The sequence below is a fragment of the Gymnoscopelus braueri genome, assembly GCF_963280865.1.
Source record: "Gymnoscopelus braueri genome assembly, chromosome: 21".
NCBI lineage: Eukaryota > Metazoa > Chordata > Actinopteri > Myctophiformes > Myctophidae > Gymnoscopelus > Gymnoscopelus braueri.
The window spans coordinates 29,010,877-29,030,608 of record NC_137623.1 but is presented as its reverse complement, the minus strand read 5'-3'; the positions used below and the strand labels follow the sequence as shown (position 1 = coordinate 29,030,608).

At 43.6% G+C, this 19,732-nt stretch overlaps 1 protein-coding gene across 1 annotated transcript in view; it reads right to left on the bottom strand.

Moving 5' to 3' along the window:
• Nucleotides 1-284: 284 nt before the first annotated feature.
• Nucleotides 285-19,732, bottom strand: part of myripb (myosin VIIA and Rab interacting protein b) — a gene marked incomplete at both ends in the record, with an annotated part of 199,782 nt that continues 180,334 nt past the window's right edge. Inside the window, 11 exons of the mRNA XM_080417471.1 lie at nt 285-322; nt 3,999-4,059; nt 4,220-4,315; nt 5,801-5,962; nt 7,914-8,102; nt 14,081-14,143; nt 14,425-14,926; nt 15,611-15,858; nt 16,427-16,579; nt 17,058-17,288; nt 17,784-18,064. Of these exons, the coding sequence (XP_080273597.1) occupies nt 285-322; nt 3,999-4,059; nt 4,220-4,315; nt 5,801-5,962; nt 7,914-8,102; nt 14,081-14,143; nt 14,425-14,926; nt 15,611-15,858; nt 16,427-16,579; nt 17,058-17,288; nt 17,784-18,064 (2,024 nt within the window). The remainder of the gene's footprint in view (nt 323-3,998; nt 4,060-4,219; nt 4,316-5,800; nt 5,963-7,913; nt 8,103-14,080; nt 14,144-14,424; nt 14,927-15,610; nt 15,859-16,426; nt 16,580-17,057; nt 17,289-17,783; nt 18,065-19,732) is intronic.

Genomic DNA, 19,732 nt, shown 5'->3' with positions numbered 1-19,732 from the left:
TAACGGGGGAGGACACACTGTCTTGTTCTCAGGTCTATAGGTTCCAGGACTGGGTGTAAAAGGATTGTTGTGTTAACTGCTAAGACGCTTGTAAGCGATTGGTGCCATGCCTGGCTGAGTGCTGAGTGGGTTGTTGCACAGGGCAGGTGTTGGCACCCAGCAGCTTGGCCCCGGAGCTGGAGGTGGACACTGGATCAAGGCACTGAGTTGGGCGGGCCCCATCCGTCAGGGGGGCTAAAATGTCCCCCCCCCCCCGGGGGGGCCGTTTGTGCTGTTGACTGTCACTATGGTTGTAACACCTGTTGCTCCGGCTCCAACTTTTCTACAAATAAAAATGAGGACACCACAGTTAGTGACAGTGAATTAATACATGACAAGTTAACATAATTCCTCCCCGCTTCCTCCCATTTGGTGCCCCCCAAAAAAAACAATTTTCTGGATAATGGCCCACATTTTTAAAGCTTTCGCAGCCCACCCATATGACCACTTTTCGGCTGCCGTGTTAAAGGGATAGTTCACCCCCTAAATGACTTTTTTTCTTTCGATTACCCACCCCATAAAGACTTGAATTCATGGATATTTTTCTGTTTTTGTTGTATTCCATAGCCAATAATTTGATGATAATAATAAAGATCCTAATGTATCCGGTAGGAGATACAAAGGAGACTCTTTGTGTCTCCTACCGGATACAATTCAATTCAATTCAAAGGGCTTTATTGGCATGAGAAAACATACGTTTACATTGCCAAAGCAGAAAGCACAATACAACAATACAGCAATACAATCAAAACAAAAAATATGTACATTTGAAAGTCAGAATCTTCAATAGATCAATTTCTATGTACCAAGATCACTGGGTGCAGGTATAGTGCCGGAATATACACAATGATTAGTCTTTAGGGTGGTTGTGTTCCGTTTGATATCCTTCTCCTATTACAGCAACTCACGAATCTTGCTGCTGTGTTTGCACATTGTTGTACTTCGCCCAGCAGATATGGGAGTTTTTTGTCATTGGTCATGTTTTCAAAATCTCCGTGTGTGGTTGTAATCTGTGGGAAGTATGTGTCTCTGATGTTGTCTTGGTACAATGGACAGACGGTTAGGAAGTGTAGCTCGGTTTCCACTTCATTTTGTGTGCAGTGGGTGCATAGTCTGTCTTCTCTCGGGATACAGGTCTGCCTGTGACGACCTTTCTCGATCGCAAGACTGTGCTCACTGAGTCTGTACCTAGTTAAGATTTTTCTTTGTTTTGGGTCAGTCACGGTGCTCAGGTATTCTGCCACTGCGTATTCTCTGTTTAGGGCCAGATAGAATTCTAGTTTACTCTGCTTTTGTGTTGCTTCTTCCCAGTGTGTCAGGTAGTTTTCCTTTTGCTGTTTTATAATTTGGTTTAGTCCAATGGGTTTTCTATCTCTTGGCTCTGTTTGTGTTTGTGCCCGGAGTTCCAGGGCCAGCTGGAGTACATTGTTTTTTATATTCATATTGTTTTGTCATCTTAGTGTTTTGTAAAGAAAGGTCCTTTTGCATATCGACTGGGACAGGTGCGTAGGAGCAGGCAACCAGTGCAACATGAAAAAATGGAAGTCCTGCACACTGTCTTCACTTATTATTATTTACTTATAATGTATTATTATTATTACAACATTTCGGTCTAAACGACCTTAATCAGGTATCTGGGTTTTTGTGATGTAATTTTCTGTTTTTGGTTGTCATATCGTTATTATGTATGTGTATGATTTCTATGTGATGTCTGTTTGCTCTGTTTTTGTTTGATTATTTATAGACATTTAATACAAGAGCCATATTGAAAATCAGGTATCTGGGTCACATAAGGGTCCAATCAGGGATCCCTGATTGGACCTCGCCTCTCTGAGTGCTTCTATATATATGTTTCTGTTGCTCATGTGACCCAGATGCCTGACGAAGGTCGTTTAGACCGAAACGTTGTAATAAACTACTGCTGTAAGTGAAGACAGTGTTCAAGACTTCCATTTCTTTTCATCTCACTGTTTTGCCAATTATTTGCAATATCTTCACGGCCCACAGGTTTACCCCTGAGATAGACTATTGACAGCCATCCAAATGAACCTTTTAGGAGAACCTGCATCATCTGGTCATATCTTAGAATAAAACCTGCCCAGTACATTTGGAACAGATGAGAGACTCGCTGAAAGGATCCACTGGTCAATGCTCATCTGCTATCAATGCTATGATTACATGCCGTGGTCACTGAGTCCACTCTATTGTCCTGTGTCCCGTGTCTCTTTGGAGCTGTGGATGATTCACTGTGAAAAGCCACAGTGAATCAGAGCTATTGTGTGGACGTTGCTGAAGGCAAAAAAAAGAAGAAGAAAAGTAAAGAAACAGCAACAAAAAAACTCCATTCATTTTACATGAAATAAAACCGACTCCTTGTTGGCTGTTAAAGGAACGTTGCCGTGCTATATTCTGTGTCTCCTTTTGCTGGCTTCACAACGAATGGAGCTTCTCTGTTACTTAGCCTCTGTCTAGCGCATGCATTTGCATCCATTCAGCAACCAATTTGCTCTTTAAGCTAGAAAGTAAGTGACTGCGTGAACAAAAGTCCTGCCCCCAATATCTCTCGCCCACATATAATATGCGTACATCAGTCAGTAAGTCAGTAGATTAAGGAAACAAAATTACAACATGGCCCTGCAGGAGGCTAGTTGTCTATGAGTGTGTCTGTCTGTCTGTCCGGAGGTAATCTTGCAAACTTCTGGACACTTTGTGCCAGTAGACCACAGAATTACCTCTAGTAATTTATTTTTCCACAAATATTTAACTTTAGTTTTATAACTGGCGACAGATCAGTCATAGGTGACTGACATCACAGGCTGGCCAAAATATCCAAGCTCCACATTGGAGCAACACCGTTCCCATGTGAATCCCGATATCCACACGACTCAATAATATTTTCTTTTTTTGAAGATGCAGTGGTAAGAGTAAAAATCCATGCACAGACAAAATCTCTTAAGAGGAGGATGTGATCATGAATATGAGCCTAAGTCATACACTGTAGCAAGTATTGTATTGATGTTAAAATCTGAGGAAAATCTGAGGAATGATCAGTCTTCTCTCTTGCCGGTTTATGATCGGCAGAGGCAAGAGATTTGTCTTTCTTTTGCTTAATAGCAATATTGATTATCTTGTGCAAGCAGAATATCTTAGAATAAATCTAGGTGCTGCAGCAAGTGTTGTTTGGTCAAAGGTCAAGGTCACAATCAAGGCAAAAAATGACAATGGATGGGCAGATTTTCATGAAATCTTTTGGATGAAGAGAAAATTTACTTTTGGGTTGAAAAGTTGAAAATCAAGGCCACGGTCATACATAGAACAAAGGCTACCTGAGTGCTCTCGATTAGAGTTCAGAAAGTGGCAACTCCAGTCCAGGGCATGAAGAGGTGCTCACAGAGTCTATAACAGTTCATACAGTATATGAAAGAAAGCACAAACTCCAAGCACAATCAGGACGAGCAAGGATAAAAGTTAGCCTTTATTGTGTCAAGACATGCATATTAAAATCAACAAAAGTGCCAAGGACACCCCTGGTGTTTTTATTGAATATTTTATTTGATATGTATGTCCTGACACAATAAAAGCTTTATAACTTGTATCCTTGCTTGTCTTCAGTGTGCTTGAAGGGCTTTCTTTCAGCAAGGTCATATATAATGAGGGGGATATGGCATATCTTGACAATATCATATTGTTGTTAAAGGGATCCATTGTACCGAGAGCAATCCTTCTAACGGTAGTTCTCATCTTATTTTCAATTTGACAGCCATGCTCACATCAAACACATTCAAATGATGTTTCTCCTACTTTTCTCCACTCCACTCTCACATCAAAATGGTCAGATAACAAACAAACAAACATCTACTTCAGTTACAATTGGAGGCAATAATGTTCAATATGAAATTATTGTTCCATGCTAAAAAGGTTTGTGTTTAGGCCTAGTTTTTGTTTACCTTGAAGTGCACCTTTAAGTGGCGGGGCTGGTAGCTTCCTCCGTTGATGACGTGATGAGTCGAGCGTTTGAGGCTATAATGAGAAGTAATATAATAGAACACTCTTAAGAATACTGTACTAATTTGAATATACATAAGGCTAAGTATAAAGGGTGTTAAGCAGGTATAGGGTGAGAGGGAAAAGGGGCAGAGCGATAGAGATGATTTGAAAGTCAACTTTACTTCAGTTATACCTTAGGTTTTGGCTTGAACTTGGAGAAGCGATTGCAGGCAGTGACATTCAAGCCAGCTGTTTTTAGAGCTGATATCCTGGCCTCGATGTTTGATATCTGGAGGGAGAAGACACCCTTTACCAGGAACTGTTTGACACACAGCATTCACACAATATAGTGAAACCAAGCTGAACCTCACTGAGCTAGATATCTCCAGGGAAACATTGTGCAGATATAACCACTCCATTTTACAATCGAGGCACTTAGAATTCTCCCTTTCCAGTTGCGACTCATAAAGTAGAAGGTTGGAGGAAGTGCCACGTAGATTTGTCAAATGTGCGTTCCTAATCACAGAATTAAAGTTACTGACATAGCCTACAGTCAGGATGTACGCATACATACAGTACATATAAAACCAGGCATGCAACAGCCAAACCGTTTGTTTCCCAAGGCCAAAACTAACAGCAGCAAATGTAAACAGTGCGTCATCCCAAAGCCTAAAGCACTTGTGCAAGGACGCGCTGTGATTGGCCGCCAGTTAGTTGGGCCAAAAGCTCTTGCCAAAACATGATTTACGATTCGGTGCCTATCGGTACATAACTCTGACGACGCTGAGTCGGCTCAAGCGAACTTCGCAACGTTCGGCACAGCGACTCGCTCGCTTAAGCTCGCTCAGCGGTGCCTCTCGTGGCTCAAGTTCGCTTGAGACGGCGCGCGCTCCGTCGGGGTCAAAAACAAAAAACTTGTAGACGAGAGGCAGTTCCGTGTGCGTCACAGAAGCGGGTGTGGTTTTTGGTAGACGAGAGGCAGTTCCGCGTTGGTCACAGAAGCGGGGCGTGGTTATAGCACAAGCGGTATAGGCTATAGTATGTCGCGTAAAGCGTATACTGTACCTTTAGTACAGACTGCATTTAGAGCAGCAGGTGACAGTAATACTGTACATTTAGTTCAGACTGCATGTAGAGCAGCAGGTGACAGTAATACTGTACTTTTAGTTCAGACTGCATGTAGAGCAGGGGTTCCCAAACTGGGGCTCGGGACCCCCAGGGGGGGTCCCCAAATGATTTTTGGGGGGTCCCCAGATGATTAACTTAATGTGCAACATTGTTTTCTAACTCAACAGTAAACAAACCAACATACAGTATAAGTGTATGGGTATCTATACATTTCTTAAGGGACAATTAATTTAAGGACCTTTTTAATACCTCGGAAATGAAACCAAATAAAAATAAACTAATAATAAGACCATTACTACATCAAAAGTAACCAACAAACTATACTATAAAAAATTGTCAAACATTGGCCAAATTGTCAAATAATATAAGAAAGAGGCAAATATTGTGAAAATAGCCGATCTATAGGCTCACAACGCTTCACATTGCGAGGCGCAGTGAGCTTCTAGTTCTGCTATTTTCGCAATATTTATCTGTGGGGCAGAGTCATACAAAATGTAATGCCTCAACTCCTACAATTCCAAGTGCTTGTAAAGGTTGGGGGGTCCCCAGTTCAAATATGATTATTTGGGGGGGGGGGGGGGGGTGGTTGCGCCCTGAAAATGTTGAGAACCACTGAAGTAGAGGAGCAGGTGACAGTAAACTGTACCTTTAGTTCAGACTGCTGGACCTGTGCAGCTGCCGTGGCCACCTGGTCCTCCAGGAAGGACAGCTCTGTGTCCGTGGTGCCACTGCTGACAGAGCGCGCACACTCCTCCAGGTCCCCCAGCGCTCCCTCCAGCCCGTACACTGCACCTGCAGCCAGGTACACCTGCAGAGAAACGGGGGAAGGCGTCATAGGCGGCGGGTGAGTGTGACAATTGGAAAGGCTAGGAGATCTGGCTTGAGGCTGGGGGGGTTGGCCATGCGCGCGGGCGCCTAAATCGTGCACGTGCGCAAAGCAGATTATTTTTTTGGGGCGGATTTTGTTAGTTTCTTTTCGTTTTTTGGTTACTTTATTTCGGTTTTAGGGTTAGGTTAGGGCTATGTTATTTCATTCTTATTTTTGCCTGATTTTACTGATTTATTATCAAAAAATGTACTAAATAATGCTGCACATATATTATACATAATTTGCACAATTCCCAGAATTTCCCAGCATAACATTTGGGAAGGCTTAGCCTACCCTTGCCTTCATTAAGTTGTGCCAGAGAACCCGATAAGAGAAGATTTGTGTAAAAAACTATTCTAAATTCCATATTTTCATTAAAATATTAAACAAAGCTATTTATATTTTTGAAAAATAGGCAATCAACAGCACAAGCTCATATTGCGATACGTTGTGAGCTTGTAGATCGCCTAATTTTGAATAGTTGAAAAATAAAATAGGCCTTAAAGAGGTGGTGCCATAGTTTTGCACTTTTTCAGATTTTCATGTGTCTATGAGGTTGATAGAACTTCATAAAGCCCCCCGGTGGTGTTTTTATGGTGTTTTATGTCTTCTCTGACTATTTGGAGTTTCTTCCTGGAGGCTGAAACCTTGAGGGTCAAATGTGCCAATAGAGAAACAGCGCTTTAGTGACATCACAAAGCCATACCCTCCCCCTCATTATCATAACACAACAGGTGTGGGCATGAGGAGGAGGAGGGACAAGGACAGGTGGGTGGTGCTAAGGTGGTGGAGGAGGTGCTAAGGTGAGAACCAGGTATACTTAATGAACTGGAGGCGTGTCCACATAAAAACATAATTTTAACAATATCTGTACACTTTTTTGTTGTTGAAAAAAAATCCTTACATAATAATAATACCTTATGATCAGGTTTTAGGGTTGAAAAATATCATGGCACCCCATCTTTAAAGGAGTAGTTCACCCAAAAAATTACTTATTTTCTATCAATTACACACCCCATGAAACCTTGAATTCATGGAGATTGTTTTGTTTTTGTCGCATTCCTGAGCCAATCATTTGATAACCGGGTCATCGGTCTGTAGGAGACTCAGTAGGAGACTCCGCTAGTCATCAAATTATTGGCTTAGGAATGCGACAAAAACTAAAAAATCTCCATGAATTCAAGGCTTCATGGTGTGTGTAGTTGATAGAAAATAAGTATTTTTTTGGGTGAACTACTCCTTTAAACTCCTTTAAGTGTTTAAACAGTTCCTCATTTTGGAGCAGAACCCCCTCAAGTACCTACTTTTGAGTACCACTGACCTAAAGGCTGAGGCGGGGCAGGATAGCCTGATTATCAGACTGAAGCTGCGTGGAGCTTCAGTCTGACATTGGCTCCAGTGTAGTCGATTACAAGGGGGAGGGGATTCGAATTTCCCTAAACCAATCACAAGAGATCCGTGGATCCGCCTACATCTGACGTCACCGCACAGCTTGATTTAGCAGATATTCGCTGATTGGCTTCATTCATTAGACCCATCCCCACCTCTGACTCTCATTGGACGGTACTTTTTGTACCAAATAAATCCTGGGTTCACATTACAACACCAGACTAAGAGAGGCAGTCCACTCAGAGAGTGGGCGGAGTCTATGGTTTGGAACCAGGCTAGGGGCAGGACAGAGTCAAGACGGAGGCCAGGACAGAGTCAAGACGGAGGCCAAGCTCATTGTGAGCTTGTAGATGGTCTATTTTCACTTCTTTTAAATTATCTTATCTGAAACCCAGCCATAGCATATACAGGAAACAAATCCAGAAACACGTGAAATACGTGACGCGGCACGTTACGGTTAACTTGGTTCTAATAGTGGGAAAAAGAGCCATATGTGTCTTACGTTCTCCTCCATCTTGGTAAGTCTCTGGTCCAGTCTGGAGGTCTCTGCACTGCTGGAGATGGGGGAGGCGCTCATGGATTCTGCGGGGGTGTGGCTCTCGCTCCCCGCTTCGCCAATCAGCTCCTCTGTAGCGTTGAGCACCTTCAGCACCTCCGTGGTGATGCTGCAGAGAGACGCCGCAGAGTACTTCTGCTCCGTGCACACAACACACACACAGACACACGGATAAAGATAAAAGGCATTGGGTCGATGTAGAAAGGCATATAGACCTAAAAAAAATCACACCCTGTGTGAAGTGGGCGGTGTCTTGCTAGCTAATCACAATACTGAATGGAGTCAACCAATCATGTACAAAAAATAAATACATTTATTGAAACACTCTTTATGATGGACGAAACCATAAGTTAAAAAAAACAATTTTATGGTTTTTTAAAGTTATGGTTTCTTATATAGGGCTATGCACATGTGTCATGTGACACTGGCCAATCACAGTCCTGAATAGACTGTGATTGGCCAATCACGGTGCAGGGTTAGGCGGGGTACTTTTTGGCCAATCACAGCGCAGGATAATTGTACAAATATCCAATATCATAACAAATATACATACAAGAGACACACTGTAAACACGCATGAAGTCTACAGTAAAAACAACACATCAGTGTGTAGTCCTCTCTATAGTGCAGCCCAGCAGGAAGGTTATAGTTGTAGAGGAATCATGAATTGACTTTTTGGTTGTTATCGATTCATTATACTATTGTAATTATTGTAAAAAATCTGGGAACAGCACAGCGGCTGAGCAGTTTGTCAAGCAAGGGGGCAAGCCTCAGAGCAACACCGAGAGCATACAGTCCCTCCTGTCAGCCGGAGGCAAGTGAGACATGAGGGCTGACCTAGACCGTCAGTTGAAGGTCCCGATGACCTCTCTATGACCAGACATCGTGCTGTGGTCCACCTCTACTAAGACGGTCGTCATGGGAAGAGGGAATGGAGGCTGCCTTTGAGAGAAAGAGGGAAAAGTATACTCAATCGAATGCTCGCAAGTGGAAGTCGGGTGTAGAGGCTAAACTTCGAAGTATCCACCCAACGGCTCCTAAAGTCCCTTGGGATCAAAGGCTCCAAGCTGAAGAAGGCCCTCAAAGACCTGGCATAGGAGGCAGAACAAGGGAGCTTCTGGCTGTGGCTCAGGAGGAATTGCAAGGCATAGGGAAGGCAAGGAGCTTAGACAGGGGGCAGTAGGGAATCGTTTCTGCTGCTACTCCACCACCCTGAGGCTGTGGTATAAGCAGCCAGGCCCACGCTTGACTCAGGGAGATGGACGTCCCTGCCATGCATAGTCCCTTGGGACTCATTCTACAGACACAAAAAACAACAACACAGGGGACAGAGTGTGACAGAGTGTGGGTAGAATAAGCATCCTTCAGCTGGTGACAGGGACGTCTCCCTGCCGCCACTCCACCCCCCAGAGATGTTCTGGGATGAAAGGAGCGAAACGTCAGTGAAGGGTGACCCTGCAGCAAGCACAATGGCTCTGTCGGAGGTGCGTCAGGCAAGTGGTCCCACTTGTGCTTACATCCTGTTGTTCAGCTTTTTCCTTATGATTATGTTCCGACCATCTGAATATCATAAAAGTCAAGATGACATGGCACAGGCCTGGTATCTATTGTTTTGGGTAGCCTGGTTCCGTGAGAAAAACAAGTTCCTCTCTTATCTTTGTATACAATAAATAGGCTCTCTCCCTGCACCCCCCACACGTCATTTCATCCTTCGTTGGGAGTTCTCTGCCTGTGAGTTGGGAAGGTGATTCATTACAAACCACCCGTACAAAAACGCTCGTTCCTCTGTTCAGTCAGTTTTAATATTACGTCAAATATATGTATGTTATAAATGGAAGGTACAGTGTGACTGTATGGTGTCAGGATGCCTTACGTGTTTGCATAAGTTAAGGTGGAAATGCTTTAAAAAAATGAAAATTACAATGTGACACAAAAACACAAACTCAACTCTGTTCAACTGATACGTAACGTAAGCAATGACATACACACACTCAGACACTTTCAATTGGTTGCATTGTGAACACACACCTCCATGTGTGCTCAGCCTGGGAGCAGCACTGAGGTCAGGTATTGTTGGTAAAAGTGAAGAAAGAAGGGGGTGGGGAGTGGGAGGTATCAAAATGAAGATGGAGAGAGAAGTGAAAAATGTTCACAGTGGATGACACTCTCCCTCTTTCCTCTCTACTGTTTATGTCAAGATGTTCTCCAATGAAATTCAGTTCAATTAAATTACTTACTAGCCACTTTATTAGGTACACCTTGCTAATACCGTGTTGGACCCCATTTTGCCTTTAATCTTTCGGGGCACAGATTCAACAAGATGCTCAATTTGGTACCAAGGGGCCCACAGTGTGCCACAAAATATCCTCCACACCATTACACCACCACAAAGGCAGGATGGATGCATTCTTGTTGTAGACGTCACATTCTGACCCTTCCATCCCTTTGTCGCAGCAAAAATAAAGAATCATCAGACCAGGCAAGGTTTTTCCAATCTTCAATTTAGGTGAGCCTGTGCTAATAAACGCAGTTTCATGTTCTTAGCTGACAGGGGTGGCACCCGGTGGGGTCTTCTGCTGCTGTAGCCCCATCTGCCTCAAGGTTCAACAGTATACTTGTCTAAAAGCTGAATGATAGTTGTTTTTGCTGATAGAAAATCTTTAGTATCCCAGCTTCATGCTATAGGCCCAATAAGAAGGTTAGTTTTGCTTACAAACAGTAAAAATGCATCCAAATAATTTCTATGTTCAAAATGAAGAAATAAAAAGCTTGTAGTGTACTGGTGTATTTTGAATGTGAAAGGGGCTGGTCTGTGCTGGTGGAACTGTGAGCACAACCTGTGAAGGTGACGGAAAAACGAATTTCTAAATAGATGAAAACAGGGGGAGTAGGAAAGAGAGATGGATGCGATTCAATAATGTTTTAATCAGCAGCTGAAGCTTTGATCATTGGGACCAGGGGATGCATTGATCCTCTCTCGTCTAGCCACGCTAGCTGTTGATGGTCTAAAAGGCTGTGGCTTTGGGCACCTGGCTATAGCGGCCGCTCTCATTAAAGATGAGAAAATGCAAGATGAAATGAAAAGGTTACGCACCATAACATCACTGTATTTTTACTGTCTCCCAGTACCACTCAGTCATGAATTACAAAAACAAGTGAAAAGCAAAGATGGACTGTGAGATGAAGTTATTGACCGGGGATTAATGTCGATGGAGAAATGGGTCCTTGTGAGAGCCAGTCGCTCTGGTCCACTACAAAGAGCCGAGCCACTGCCATCTAGGTCAACACAATGACGCTCACACAGTGGTGTAAAGTAACTAAGTACATTTACTAAAGTACTGTACTTAAGTACAATTTACTTTTACTTTACTGGAGTATTTCCAATTATCAGTGCTTTTACTTCTACTCCACTACATTCTCAGAGACAAATATTTTACTTTTACTCCACTACAATTATTTGAAAACTTTAGTTACTAGTTACTTTGCAGATATACATTGTTACAATATAAAACATACATTTACCACTTTAGCCCTATTTTATACATACTGAAGGCTATTTGAAAATAGCCGATGTACAAGCTCTCAACGCGTCGTAATGCGACACATTGTGAGCTTGTAGATCTGCTATTTTCAAACATTTTAGTACTTTTACTTTTGGTACTTTAAGTAGATTTTGATACCAATACCTTTGTACTTTTACTCAAGTAAATTTTGAATTCAGGACTTTTACTTGTAACAGAGTACTTCTACATTACAGTATTGATCATTTTACTTAAGTAAAACATTTGAGTACACTGCGCTCACACATCTCTGACTGCTGTGAGGGATCGGTGAGTAGCTAACACAGATTTGACTAGGCGAGACAATTCAATAACTGTTGAGGATGCTTTAAGTACAACTGTATTGTATGTCTATGTGACAATAAACGCTCTTGAGCCTAGAACAATTTTATAAGATGTTATGTTATGTATTTTATGTATATACTGTAACAGTTAAACAATTCAAATAGTCAACAGAAAATGATTCATGGTCAGTTATATGTTAATAATTATATGGTGGTGAATTAGGGCTGGACGATATGATTTCAAATCAATATAACAATTATTTGAAACTATTGCCTCGATTATGATTAATGAACAATTATATGAAAAATAAAAATGAAAATAGCAGATCTACAAGCTCATTGCATCATAGCAATGAGCAGCTCACATGCATCGCATTGCGGCTAATTCAACTATCTTCGTATTACAGCATTGGACAACAAAGTATAATACAATCTATTCAAATGTTTTCGTGTTGATTCATTGATATGTCAGAAATAAAACAAATATATAAAAAAAACAGCTTCTCGAATATTACATGAGCAAGATTATGTTAGTCATTAGTTCTAAATATGTGTATTTTTGTCAAAGAGCTTTGGATAAAGGCCAAGGCGCTATATAAATGCACCTGGCTGCATCATTTACCATTTACATCATGTTAGTTTACAATGGAAGCTGTGAAAATGGACAGAAATAGACCACTGCCATAGAGGTGGCATATGCGAGAGGAGCATTAGCCATTGACACCTTAACAATGAACATGAATAATTACAACTACGGGTTGAATCATCTTACATATGGCCATATACCACATATGCAACATGAGACGTTCAACGTGTGTGTGTGTGTGTGTGTGTGTGTGTGTGTGTGTGTGTGTGTGTGTGTGTGTGTGTGTGTGTGTGTGTGTGTGTGTGTGTGTGTCTGTGTGTCTGTGTGTCTGTGTGTCTGTGTGACTGTGTGACTCTGTCTGTCTGTCTGTCTGTCTGTCTGTCTGTCTGTCTGTCTGTCTGTCTGTCTGTCTGTCTGTCTGTCTGTCTGTCTGTCTGTCTGTGTGTGTGTCCGTCCAGCTTGTTGCCTTCCTGTGTGTCTGGTCTCATGTATGTTATTAGTACGTACTTGATTCTGTTTTTTATGGAATAAAACATAAAATTACATTATCTAAAAGCAGCAATCCACGTCTCACCTGTCTTAAGGTATAAAAGTTGAAATCTCCTTTAACACTAAAGTATTTTACTCGTCATGACTGAAGTGGATTTCATTTATCAAACAAGTATAATACAGGATGACAGTTTTTACCGGGATTCACCTATTCAAGCTCTAACAAGCAGAGAGGATGAGATTCTACGCACTGTTAAACGAATTGAAGAGTGAATGGGTATGAACAAGATTCTATGCAGTGTGTTAAAATAAGTCTGAATTAATGGTTATATCTTCTCATTTGATGTTCTTCTGCCTCTGCTCCTTGGACAGGGATGTCAATGCTGTGTTTCATCCTTGTCCTTTACTTTGCCTGCATTTCTACTTGTTCTGCTTCTATGTACTTGACTTTCCATCCTTTTTTTAAGAGTAGCAAATTCATTTTAGCCTTTTCCCCCCCAGTTTAGTTTTTACATTATTAGTGTCCGGGTAGCTCATTCGGTAGAGCACTCGCCTTTCAACCACAAGGTCATGGGTCCGATCCCGGGCACCACCATCTCAGCGTATGAGTAGCGGCTTGGTTGCGGCAAGTCATGCGGTAAGTACTGGGAGCTGATTGTAGGTGTTGCGCTCCACCTCAGCAATCCATCTCCCAGATGCTGTTGTATCCTACTGGCTTACCTGCCAGTGAGGAGCCCCTACTGGGAGGGCACAGCACTTCCGTCCTACTCCTCCCGGGAGTCCCGTCTCCTGCCCAACACTCCCTGCTGATAGGTGCCACCCCAGCCCGTAGGACTACATGCAGTGACAAATATCACCCTCCCCGCTCTGGGCTTCCCTTCCCCGAACACGGGCCAATTGTGTTCGTATAAATGCTCGACAAAGCCGGATGCACTGCAGTGGATTAGAACCCCTAGACGTGTCCGGGTCCGGTGTGCACCGCCGGATGCACCGCAGTCGATTAGAACCCCTAGACTCCGCGGTGTGGTGGTGGGCAGGTACTTTACCACTGCTCCACCAATCTTTCATCTATCACTGTTGTTTATGTGTGTCGGCGGAAATTGCAGGTGTGTGTGAGTGAGTGGTGCATGTTTTGGTGTGTAAGTCAGTCTTCAAACAGAGCATCTTGCCCAGAGATACTGCTGGTTCTTCTCACCTGGTGTAAGAGAGAGTTAAGCAACTCAAGCCGCCGTTGTAGTGCCAAGTCCTTCTGTCCCACTCCCTCCTGACACGCACACGCACACACACGTACGTACACATCCCCGCAGGGAAGCATCCAAGGACAGAGTAGACAGCACAGATGAAAGAGAGAGAGAAACCAGAAACAGAAAGAGAGAAAGAGGACATTGAATGCCACAGAAATATGTGGATAGGAGAGGAAGGGGACACAGTGAGGATGGGTAGAAGACAGAGGGGGAAGAAGGGATGAAAAAGACAACACACAGACTAGCTTCCAAACGTTTAGAGAAGACAGACAGACAAACACATTTAACATCTCACCTGTCCGTCCAACAGCGCCTCCTCCAGAGGTGACGGGGTAACAGCAGGAGAACTGGCGCTGGAGCCGCTCCTCCTCTCCCCCCCTGCTCTCCGCTCTGCTCCCTCCTCCTCCTCCACCTCTCGTTTCTCTTGTCTCTTGCTTTGCCTGCCTCCCTCTCTCCTGCTCACCTCCCCTCCTCGCTTCTCCTCCACCTTGTCGTCTGCCTTCTCCTCAGAGCCCTTCCCTCTCTCCAGCCTCCTCTCCCTCGCTCTGCCCTCCTCCGTGTTCGCTTGCTCCGCCGCTTCGCCGCTTCTTTGTCCCTCCTTGCTGCTCGACCTGTCCCGCGGTCTCCCGCCCGCCTCGCGGCGGCTTCTGTCTCTGCCGTTGAGCCAGGACGTCTCCCTGTGCGTGGGTTTGTCGTCCTCGGAGGAGCTGTCGTCCTCCTGGCTGCTGGCCCGGCCGGCCAGACGGCTGAGTTTGGAGTGGAGCTCCTCTTCCAAGGGGTCCACTGGTCCTGGGCTGCTGGTGGGGGAGAGCAAGGTTTATTATAGTTTATTTTTTTTGGGGGGGGGGCTTTTATGCCTTTATTTGATAGGACAGTTAGGCTGACAGGAAATGGGGAGAGAGAGATGGGGAGTGACATGCAGCAAAGGCCGTCGGGCTTGGGAATCAAACCTGCGACGCGCTGTCAGGCTACATTGAGCCTAGGTGCCTGGACCGCTACGCCAGCAGTCCAGGCCATTATAGTTTAACTAAAACTAATGAAATAAGCAAAACTAGAATTGAAAAAGTAAAAAAATATCCAACTGAAATTGTATTGTGTGTTTACAAAACTAACAAAAATCACAGAGAAAATGTCTTATATATATATGTTTTATATAGTCTTTGTCAATGTTTCATACATAAGTCAAATATTTTGGGTGGATATGAAATCTTACCTTCCAATATTCTGGAAGGTAAGCTGTATAAGCCCTGGAGTCACATTGTGACACGTTGTGAGCTTGTAGATCTGCTATTTTCACCACTTGTTTGAGCTTGTTGACTTTCACCCCTGACTACCCCATATTACAATAAAAAAAAACAATAACACTAAAACTAACAAACACTAAACTAAAAACGAAACTCACAAATCGACTTTGAAAACCAATCAAAACTAAACTGAAGTCAAAAGGAAAAAAATAAATAAGTAATAACTACTGTAATAACCTGGGGGGAGAGTAGCAGAGACCAGGGGAGGTCAGGGAGGGGGCCTCCTCCGAGGGGCTGGGGGCCACAGAGTTAGGGGCCACCGTGTCCAGGTCCTCCTGCTCAGGGGTCAGGTCGTCGGACGTGGAGGCGTCCGGGACAGCAGTGAGTGCTGGCTTAGAGGGGACACCGGGGACGCTGTCAGGACCCGACTGCTCCTCACTAAAAGTCCTCTTCAGCAACGCATTGAGCAGGAAGTCACTGTCCTCCTATGAGAGAGACAGAGACAGCCGGGGAGAGAGAGAGAGAGAGAGAGAGAGACAGAGAGAGAGAGACAGAGAGAGAGAGAGCGAGAGAGAGATGATGGGTTGCTTCCCTCTAGTGGTGAAAATATATTCTACAACAAAGGCAATGACTTGAACACAAAATCATCTCTCACTACAAAAACATTGTAGATGGAGACATTATTTATTATAAAAAGTAATTACCAATGACCAATAGAAGCAGTGTACCAGTGCAGTGTTTCCCAAACCTTTCAGCTTGAGACCCAAAAAAGTTTGACATTCTTTTGGACTTGATATTTGCATTAAAAGAAAGAAAGAAAGAAAGAAAGAAAGAAAGAAAGAAAGAAAGAAAGAAAGAAAGAAAGAAAGAAAGAAAACTACCCATATAAATCGGCCTGTGACCCAAAAATGGGTCCGGACCCATTGTTTAGTAAACACTGTACCAGTGTGTGGTATAACTGTACCTGTACTAGTGGGTAGATGGACTGTGTGTGGTGAAACTGTACCTGTACCAGTGGGTAGATGGACTGTGTGAGGTACAGTAAAAGTTTACCTGTATTAGCGGGTAGATGGACTGTGTGTGGCTCTGGCTTTCAGTCCTGCCCTGTTCTGCTGGCGACCCTCTCCTGCTCTTCCTGCGTCTCCGTGACCTTCGCACGTGACCCTCATTGTGCCTCTCGTCTGCCTCGCTGCTGTCTCCCAACACCTGAAGGTCAATTTATATCACTTTCACTTCACAATAACATCCACAACAAGACAAGTCTTAACTAGAACCTCTTGTGAGTCGAAATGTTTTATCGTTTAATCCAGTGGTTCCCAAAGTGGGGTCCGGGGACCCCCAGGGGTCCTTGAGGGGGTTCCAGGGGGTCCCCCGCAAAATGAGTTAATATGACATCGAAATCAGTTTAATCACCTTTACCTTGCGGCTGTTTGAAAAAAGCTGATTAGCTATTTTCAAAAAACATTTTAACAACACAAATCTTGTATGAGGGGCTATGTCAAAAAATTATGGGAGGTCTGCGGCCAAATAAAGTATTTTTTTTATTTGGGGGTCCTGCTAGACATGAATTTCTTTTTTACAGTATTATAGAACCGAAAATACATTATATCGATATAATACTTTATATTATATACTGTATATTGTTAGTGTAAAGTTAACAGTAGTGAAGGTGGGGACGAATGACCTTGGGGTTAAAGTTGACGTCCAGTGTGTCTGGGTGGAGCGGGTATGGAGGTACGTTGTGGTGATGGTGGTGGTAGAGGGTCTCCGTCGGCCCTCTCTTCTTCAGCAGGTTGTGGGGAGGTTTGCGGGGACGCGCGGCGGAGGACACCACCGACGACGAGGCCTCCGAGTCCGAGTTGAGGGTCTCCGTGTTGGTGAACTGACCCGACGACGGAGAGGTGATCGGAATGTGCTGGGTGTACGTCAAGAGTTATTATAGTCAACTAAAACTGACGAAATAACGAAAAACTACAATTGAGAAAAACATTTCATTTAAAGCTGCACTATATGACTTTCCTGTTCTATCCCGGATTTGAAACCAGGTCTCCTGTACAAGTGCTGAAATCTTTTACAGAGGAACTAAAACATGCCTGCTTGTTCAGGGGAGAAATCAAATTATTAAACCAGTTTGTTTCAAACCAGAAACAGGATCATGTCAAAGGTCTTGTCTAGACACAGGATCTAAATCTCTCAATAGAAGAGCAGGGAGACCAAATACAACCACCCCAATTGCTATTAAAAGTGACATTGTATTTACATACTCTACCATACAGATTGGAGAGATTGGACTATTTTTGCTATTTTTATGAGCATGTAGAATCTTGCCCCATATCACAATAATAAACAAAAAAAAGAATACAATCTAAACAAAAACTAAGCCTTAAAAAAAGAAAGAAAAAATAACAACCTGTGTGTACGTCCACTCGGGGTCATGCTGTGAGTCTGTGTAGTAGGTCTCGTCGGACAGCTTGCGGCGGAACTGCCGCAGCGCCGCCACCCAGCCGCGCTCGTCATCGCCGCCGTCCGACTCGGAGCCCATCTCGTCGTAGGCGGAGACAACGCCGGACTCCTTCTCCAGAACGCTGTACACCAGGCTCTTCCTCTTGGCCAGCAGGCTGGGCCGCGAGAGCTGCGAGCTCGGCAGGGCGATCCAGTTGCCGTCCGGGCTCTGGAGCACCGAGGACGCGCCTGGAACCGGGGTCACAAGGCCGCACGATGAGAGGCAGAAGAGGAATGAAAATAGGGGTGCAACAGCTATAGGTCGTAAATTGTAATGTGTGTTTCTTAATAATAATCTAAATATTTTATTTATTATTCTGTTTATTTGAATAATGGGGAAACTGTAGTGTTGTCATAATCATGCATTTACCTTTGCAGTCACCTCTGTAATTTAATTAATTCATGAATCCATCAGCCACTGTTATCCAACTCTTTTGACTGCTTCAGACAGAACATCTGACACCTACAGTAGACTACTTAGCAGCTCACACAATGGACCATTGATATGCATCCAACCAGGTCGGTTCATTCAAGCTGTGACACTCAGTGTCGATCGGCAGGTTTTGTTAGCGAGGTGCGAAAACTCAAAACTGCAAATTGTGCATATGCGGGCGAGCGTGCAGCTTCAAAGCTAGTGGAGCTGCGCTCCAGTAGGCTCCACCGGCAGCCCACCCCTGATGTTTCGGTAACATCTTCTACAGTATATATTCTTGCACCTGGTTTCTTGTGCCACCATATGGCAGTGACTGTTGTATCATTTGCAGACACGCACATTTTGCATTAAGTTGAAGGGATGACAAAGCAGAACGTTGCATACACTTTAGTGCAAGCAAAGCCAAATATTGAGTGCACAGTGCACAATGGAAAAAAACACAATACTTCACATCGTCTCAGTCTAACTAAATCTGTAAGGGCTACTAGGCTACACAATGCAATATATTTGGTCCAATTATGCTGTCGGGGACCTTTTTTGGCGCTCGCCGACAAAACCCCCGATCGGACGCAAGATCGGGCTTTGCTCGCCGAGGTTTTGCTCGCTGTGTGTGAAACCATCACGCAATTCCAGTGCTCGGCAATGCCTTCCCGAGCGTTTCTAGATAGAAAGTCTGACCGTCTGTCTGTCTGTATCGATAGATGGATATCATCAATATATAGACCTTTATTCCGTGGGTAAATTCAGGTGTCATATATATTGCAGCTATATTAATATTGCTGTTAAATAATAGTCTATAAAACCAACGCATCTCACTTGAATAATTTTGAAAATGTAAAACAAATGCCAAAAATAATGGAAATAGCAGATCTACAAGCTCACAATGCATCACATCACATTGTGAACTTGTAGATCTGCAATTTCACTGTCAGTGAATGCTGACAGTGAAGCAGTGCAGGGCCTCAGCAGTGTGGTCAGTGAAAGCAGTGCAGGGCCTCAACAGTGTGGTCAGTGAAAGCAGTGCAGGGCCTCAGTAGGGCTTTCACGACTAGAGATTTTTACTGGTCGACTAATTTGACCCAGTGGTAGTTGACTAATCGACTATTCGAAATTTACCTAAAAAAAAAATATATATATATATATATTTATTTTGCCGTTGTTAGGGAAGCGCTTCTGGCACAGCAGCACAGCAGCACAATAGTGTCTCCAACGATTCTCAAAAGGGGGTTATTGCCCAATAATAGGATATTATTGGGCATACTTTTGATCCCATTTTGATAAAAAATAAAGGAAGGAGGATAATAATAATAGTAATGGGCCATTACTATAGCATTAAAACAATGGGGAAAAGAACAAACTTGTCGACTAGTGGTTATACTAGTCGACTAGTCGACTAGTTGGTGAAAGCCCTAGGCCTCAGCAGT